Source organism: Mustela nigripes, chromosome 1, assembly GCF_022355385.1.
Source record: "Mustela nigripes isolate SB6536 chromosome 1, MUSNIG.SB6536, whole genome shotgun sequence".
Classification (NCBI taxonomy): domain Eukaryota; kingdom Metazoa; phylum Chordata; class Mammalia; order Carnivora; family Mustelidae; genus Mustela; species Mustela nigripes.
The window spans coordinates 45,801,407-45,809,082 of record NC_081557.1 but is presented as its reverse complement, the minus strand read 5'-3'; the positions used below and the strand labels follow the sequence as shown (position 1 = coordinate 45,809,082).

General features: G+C 40.4%; 1 protein-coding gene across 1 annotated transcript; it reads left to right on the top strand.

Moving 5' to 3' along the window:
- Positions 1–1,367: 1,367 nt before the first annotated feature.
- On the top strand, positions 1,368–2,321 carry LOC132011440 (olfactory receptor 51Q1-like). Its single transcript, XM_059390005.1, has one exon. The coding sequence runs from the start codon at positions 1,368–1,370 to the stop codon at positions 2,319–2,321; it is 954 nt and encodes a 317-aa protein (XP_059245988.1).
- Positions 2,322–7,676: the final 5,355 nt, after the last annotated feature.

Below are 7,676 nucleotides of genomic sequence, written 5' to 3'. Positions count from 1 at the left end.
AAAAAAATACAAGTCGTATTCACCCCCTAGGGAGCAGTATAGCTCCCCATTTGGAACACATGGTCCTCAGAAACTGTCAAATTTTTCTGTTCGCTCCTCAGGCCACTTTAATTCAGTTGTTTCTCCCATCATTCTATTGAAATGTCTTTTCAAAAGCTTACTATTGACATTTGCATCCTTAAACCAAATAGGTGCTTTCCAGCACTGCTTTTACTGAGTGGCTGAGCAGCACTGAACTGCAGTGACCACACCCTTTACCTTCTCTGCCTCTGTGACTCCCATTTCCTCTGTTTTCCACCCACTTCTCCAAGCAGTACTTCATTGTTTCCTTTGCCTTTTCTTCCCCGTCTACGCAATTGCTAAGTTTTACACTTCCTTAAAGGGATGGGTCCTCCACCTTCTTCCTTTCTCACCCTAATTCTTGCCTAGATTATCACATTAACTTCCAGATTAACAGTTTCCCTGAATGTGCTAGAGACTCCACTACCCCTAGTAGATTTCTCCTCTGTCCCGCTGGGCCTCATATCTGTCTGTCCAATCATCGTTTCTCTTGGATAGCTCCTACAAACATCAAACTCAACACGCACAAACCAAACTGTAGTCCTTCCTCTCCAGGTGCCTGCTTCTCTACTGCCCAGAATAAAATTGTCACTATCATCCATACTGTTGCTCAAAGATGACCCCTGGACATCACCATACTTCTGTCTGAATAAAAGGAGGTGGTCTCCAGAATCTTATTTGCCTGCGTGTCAAATTTAAGGTGAACTTAAAAAAAAAGAAAAAAGAAAAGTCTCTTGATTTGGTTACTAGAAGGTTTTTTGAAATATTGATGACCAATGATTCAGTTACTAAACGAGCATCTGTAAGTTTATGTGTACAAGAGCTGGTAGGAAGTGTATTATGAGGCTTGCAGAAAGCTAAGATTTAGTACATAGTGTTAGAAAGTTGGAAAAATAAGATAATTTAAAATACAAATTAATTTCAATAGAATACATAATTATGTGCTACCAATTTGGTTAGCATATTGCTCAATGGTTTTATGAAAAACAATTCCAGGGGTACCTGGATGGCTCAGTCAGTTGAATGTCTGACTCTTGATTTTGGCTCAGGTCATGATCTTGAAGTTGTGGGATAGAGCCCCATTAGGGGAATATGCTCGGATTCTCCCTCTCCCTTTTCCCCATCCCCCCCACAAATAAATAAATATATAAACCTTAAAAGAAAAAGAAAAACTTAAAAAAAAAATCAATTCCAGACACCTATTTCAGTCCTAGATTAAAGACTAGATAATGATCCTGTGGCAGTAGCATACTAATGAAATCTCTTATTGTGAAACACACAGATTTTGGTTTTGCATTCAACAAGGCATGGCCAAAGTAACTAATACCACCCAAGCCTCCTTCTACTTCATCCTCACGGGCATCCCTGGATTTGAGGTCTCTCACATCTGGATCTCCATTCCCTTCTGCTGCCTCTATACCATCTCCATTGTGGGTAACACCACCATTCTCGCTGTCATCCGCACAGAGCCATCCCTCCACCAGCCCATGTACCTATTTCTCTCCATGCTGGCCCTGACTGACCTGGGCCTCACCCTCACCACCCTGCCCACAGTCATGCAGCTCCTCTGGCTCAATATTCGTAAGATCAGCTTTGAAGCTTGCTTTGCACAGTTCTTCTTCCTCCATGGATTCTCCTTCATGGAATCTTCAGTACTGTTGGCCATGTCCTTTGATCGCTATGTGGCCATCTGCCGCCCCCTCCATTATGCCACCATCCTCACCAGTAAAGTCATCGGCAGGATTGCTTTAGCCATCATTTGCCGCTGCATTCTGGCTGTTCTCCCCTCCCTTTTCCTACTCAAGCGCCTGCCCTTCTGCCACTCCCACCTTCTCACTCACTCCTACTGCCTCCACCAGGATATGATCCGCCTGGTCTGTGCTGATATCCGGGTCAACAGCTGGTATGGATTTGCTCTGGTTTTGCTCATTATAGTGATGGACCCTCTGCTCATTGTGCTCTCCTACACATTCATCCTGAAGAGTATCTTGGGCACAGCCTCCTGGACTGAGCGGTTCCGGGCCCTCAATAACTGTCTATCCCACATTTTGGCTGTTCTGGTCCTTTATGTCCCCATGGTTGGAGTATCTATGACTCATCGATTTGCCAGACATGCCTCTCCACTGGTCCATGTCATCATGGCCAATATCTACCTGCTGGCACCTCCTGTGATGAACCCCATCATTTACAGTGTAAAGACGAAGCAGATCCGCCAGGGAATCAACAACCTCCTTTTCAAAAGAAATATGTGTTTGAGATGAAAAAAGGAATTTATTTAGATTACTCAGGAGATGAGAGTCACAGGCTTATGGGGACAGTATAGCCACAATGAAAAATGGTGACTGTACAGTAATACACCATCATATTTTTAAGGCAGTATGACGTCATCCTGGCTTTTCTCAAAGTTTTATCTGGGAGGACCTACCACCAAATGTTCTGTCCAAAAGAGATGTGGGCCTGAGTTGATTAAATTCTAGCACATTTACCAATAGTGGGATGAGCTTCATTAATTGAATAAAGATTTAAGTTTCGTCTTCCTTTCTGGAAGGAAGGAAGGGCTTTTCTCCTACGGGCTTGGTTAAATAAGTTTGAAGAGGGGTGCCTGGGTGGCTCAGTGGGTTAAGCCGCTGCCTTCAGCTCAGGTCATGATCTCAGGGTCCTGGGATCGAGGCCCGCATCGGGCTCTCTGCTCAGCAGGGAGCCTGCTTCCCTCTCTCTCTCTCTCTGCCTGCCTCTCCATCTACTTGTGATTTCTCTCTGTCAAATAAATAAATAAAATCTTTAAAAAAAAAAAAAATAATAAGTTTGAAGAAATCCCTTACTTGTGCCCCAACCACCCATTCTCATAGGCAGCTTCACTCAGACATCCAGGTAAACTCGAGGTCCACTGTACTGGCACACCTTCCTGCAAAGATATACTCCTATTTTCTCTTGCAAAAAAAAAAAAAAAAAAAGTGGCAAATCTTCCAGGAAGGATGGACACAGTTCAAGTTTCTTGGCTATTCCAGTTTACCTAAAGAACATGATTTCAGCAGACCAAATGAACACATGTAATCTGAAGATTGGGGTGGAATGGTTAGTTAGGTCCCCCACCACTAGAATTAAGGCTCTTGTCATGCTAGAGGCCCTTTAGTGTTTAGAATTAAAACTTTAAGTGAGTTTACATATAATATTTGTGGGAATAAGAACTCAATTTTCTGACCAGAGCAGACTCTTTTGCTTTGTTTTTAAACCTTAATATCTTTGATGTGGCTCAAATTCTTAGGGGCAATTTCCCTTTGTCATCATGAATCTGTACCAGAAAAGGTTCAGATAGAAGGAATATGGCCTTCCTGATCATTATTTTGTAGGAATGAGATTGGATCTCAGACATATCAGTTTGAAAGGCAGCTATAGTTATGGTCACAACTTCTGATTCCTGAACCCATAATGCAGGTTGCCAGTAGGAAGACTGGAAGACTGACTTAGGTTTGAATCAAAATAGGCAGGACTTCAGTGAGAGTGTAGTGCGGCAAGGGATGCTTAGGAGACAAAAGGCAGAGAACAAGTGGGAAAAGGATGTCTTTCTACACTGATATCCTTTTTTCCCTTATTTTCCCCTTTCTTTACCGGAGCCTAGAAGTTACCATGTTTCTCCAGAGAACCATGGGCCAGGTGGTATAAGGAAACAAATTGCAGAATGGGAAGCATGTGCAATCTCAGAACAGGGGAAATCAGGACCAGGAAAACCAAATAATTTTTTAAAATGTCAATAAATGTGTTAGGAGTATGGGTCAAAGAGGGCACTTATTGTGATGAGCACTGGGTGTTATGTGTAAGTGATGAGTCACTGAATTCTACTCCAGAAACCAATACTGTACTAAATGTTAACTAACTAAAATTAAAAGAAGAGGAAAAAGGAGAAGGAGAAGGAGACTTTTTTTTTTAAATATTTTTTTATTTATTTGACAGAGATCACAAGTAGGCAGAGAGAGAGGAAGGGAAGCAGACTCCCTGCTGAGTAGAGAGCCCAATGTGGGGCTCGATCCCAGGACTCTGGGATCATGACCTGAGCTGAAGGCAGAGACTTTAACCCAGGAGACTTTAACCCAGACTGAGCCATCCAGGTGTCCCCCCTTTTTTTTCAATAGACAATAGAGTCTTGAGAATCTCCCAAAACATCGTGAGGGGAAAGTAAGTCTTGGGATTATGCCAGATTTTCAAGTGGAGCACCTGACACCATTAATAATTACTCTTTTTTTCCTCCATTACTAATTACATGAATTTTTGACCAGCTAACTGACCAAACTCTGAGTTCAGTTTTTGGATTTCTAAAACTGGGATAATAATACCCATCTCACAAGGCTAAGAGTTTTCAATGAATCACAGTATGTAGAAGACACAGGTTTGCAAACCAAGGTACTCAGTTTATGTGAATTCTTTTCTTCAACTCCCTTCCAAAAAATTACACTGTGGATTATGGATGGGAACATCTATGGAAACATCTATGGTTCCAAAATCATGAGAATAGGAACTGGGGTAGCTAGATGGTAACTGTCCACACACACAGTTATTTCTACTATCCTCTAAGGACTTCCCAAAGGGAGGATGGGTTTCTGAGGTGGAGATGACAGAATAAAATTCAACTCAGGAAAATGAGAACTACCAGTGTCATGGGCTGAATTGTGTCCCCTGCAAATTCATATGTAAAAATTTTAATCCCCTTATCTTTGCATATGACAATATTTAGAGATAGGGTCGTTACAGAGGTAATTGAGTTAAAATGAGTTCACTAGGATGGGCTCTGCTCCAGTATGACTGGTGTCCCATGAAGAAAGGGGTTATTAGACACAGATAAGCACAACCACAGCAGGAAGACTATGTGATGACATAGGGAGAAGACTACCATTTGAAAGCCACGGAGGGAGGCCTCAAAGAAAACCAGCATGGTGAGAAATTGTGCAAGGCCTTCAGAGCTGTGAGAAAATAAGTTGTTTCAGCCACCTAGTCTGTGGTACTTTTTTTTGGCAGCACTGGCAGACTATTCCAACACATGGCCTATGTTTCTGTAACTGTAAAACTAAAGTCAGCTATAGAAGAGAGTAGAGATATTTTGGTTACACTAAAAAGACTAGAATTTGGAAACACAAAAAGTAGGTTGTTCGATGACCAATGAATGGTCCAGCTAACTGTCCGTGTTATAAAGTACAGTCTAAGTAATGGAAGACAAGGTACCCATGGACTCTAAGCCCGTAAGCTTGCGTGGGTCATATCTTGGTGTGCTGCCTTTCTAGCAGCTATTGAGAATGAAATAATCTCTCAGTGAGAGCTTTCTATCAGTTGAATGTTATAGTCACCAAACTCCCAGACAACTGCCAATATTTAAGTGGAAACTAAATGAAGATTAAATGAAGAAGTCTGCCCTAATTCTTTATTCAATCTTTCTGTTTCCTTTCCCTGGACAAAACTGTTCTTTCCTTTGTGTACTTGTGCATGTGTGTATGTGTGTAGCCTTCACGACGTAAGAAATGACATGTTTAGATTTCAAAATAGATTTGCATTTTAGAAAATTTTTTTAGTTATTGTGAAATGTTTCTACATAAGTTACCCAGTGCCCAGAAAGTAAATGACTCTATTAGTCCCATGTCAATATGGAAATGTGCTCGTATCTCATAAAATTCAGAAGGTGGTCTTCTTGGTCCTTTTAAAATTATTTTAAATGAGATATATAAAAGGAAGTAGGATTGAATATCTATTTTTTAGAGATGTGAAGTGAATTGTATTAGTTCAAGCAGAAGAGAACTCAGGCTGCTGCTACAGAAAAAGGGATCTGATTCTAACTGGGCACCTAAGAATCTTCTTGCAAATAATGAGCAAAAAAGCAAAGACAGAGAAAAATTGAAGCAATGAATTTGCCCTTCATCAGGTAAATAAATTTAAAAAAATGTGGTACATCCAGATGATGGGATATTATTCAGAAATTAAAAAAAAGGAATGAGATACCAAGATACATAAAGGCATAGATGAATCCTAAATGTGTATTATTAAATGAGAGAAGCCAGTTTTAAAAACCTACATGTTGGGGCGCCTGGGTGGCTCAGAGGGTTGGGCCTCTGCCTTCAGCTCGGGTCATGATCTCAGGGTCCTGGGATCGAGCCCCTCATCGGGCTCTCTGCTCAGCAGGGAGCCAGCTTCCCCCCACCCTCTCTCTGCCTGCCTCTCTGCCTATTTGTGATCTCTGTCTGTCAAATGGATAAATAAAATCTTAAAAAAAAAAACCTATATGTTTGCTTTCATTTATATGAAACTCTGAAAAAAGCAATACTAGAAAAAGAATAAACTAATCAGTCATCACCAAGGATTTGGGAGAGTAGGGTGCTGAATTGGTGAAGCACAGAGGATTTTCTAGAGGGATAAAATCATGCTATAATACCAAAATGGTACATACATGACACCATGCATTTGCCACATCCCATAGCACTTTATAGCAGTACAGAAAGAACTATAATGTATGTTAATTTTGATAAATACTTATGACATCAGGGATTCCCAGGATGGAATGCAGAATATGGCAAAAAAAAATAGAATTCTATTACAAAATATGAAACAACTGCATTGAAGAAGATGGGTATTGCATTGAAGGATGTGTGTGCTGGATGGGTGTGGGGTGGAGTTGCTGCACTGAGCTTGCAAACTGGCTGGAGTCTGTAAGAGTAGAGACAGGAAGAACAATAAATGCCGTACTCTACTTGATGAAGTAATTTCTCATGGCAGTGTAATCAGCATTTCTACCAACACTCTACATGTGTGCTGGAATCGAACACCTAAGTGAATGGATGGCAGATGGAGGCAGCCAGGTTCTCACTATCCAAGTGGGAGGTTACAGAAAAACAAGAGGAGATGGCTTGAGTGATCCATGCAACAGAGCTGGAGACGTCAATATGAAGTCATTTTTAGCTCAATGTGGTTGCCTATGGTTAAATGCAGACATATTTGTATAGACCCAGGTGAGTATATGGACACAGATTTCCTGGCTCTGCCAGCTAAGAGGGCCTAGAAACAATGATAAACTAGTAGCCACAATCACACTCTTTAACAGAAACAAATATTTTTAGAAGAAATTTTAATTTATCTGACAAATCAGTATAAGAAATATGGAAGCTAAAAATTATTAGATTTTCAATGAGAAAATTAATTCAATTAATATATTAAAATTTTATTCCAACATTATATTCCATACTGGAAAAATAACAGGGAAAAATATTTAAACATTTTTTAATAAAAATGCTAAACTCATCTAATTTGTCCAACAATCCACTCTTACCAGGACTAAATATGAATGTACATGCTTGTACAATCCTTCTGCATTTGTTCGCAAAGGATAAAACATTTGACATGTTGTTTATGTCCTAATATGAGCATTTTTATTGGTGGATTTTTATGATTATGGATTTCTAGCCTGGTATCTATTTGTATTTCTTTGCCTCTCACCTTGGGATCAAGAGTCTAGTCATAGCTTGAATGTAAATATATGCACATACGTGTGTGTGTGTGTGTGTGTGTGTGTGTGTTACTGAAGGTGGTGTCTGCATGGTCTATTGAACAGCAGGTAATACATGCAAAACACAGGACTCCAG

Coding starts and splice junctions, on each gene's coding strand:
- LOC132011440 (XM_059390005.1), top strand. CDS start 1,368: ATGGCCAAAGTAACTAATACCACCCAAGCCTCCTTCTACTTCATCCTC.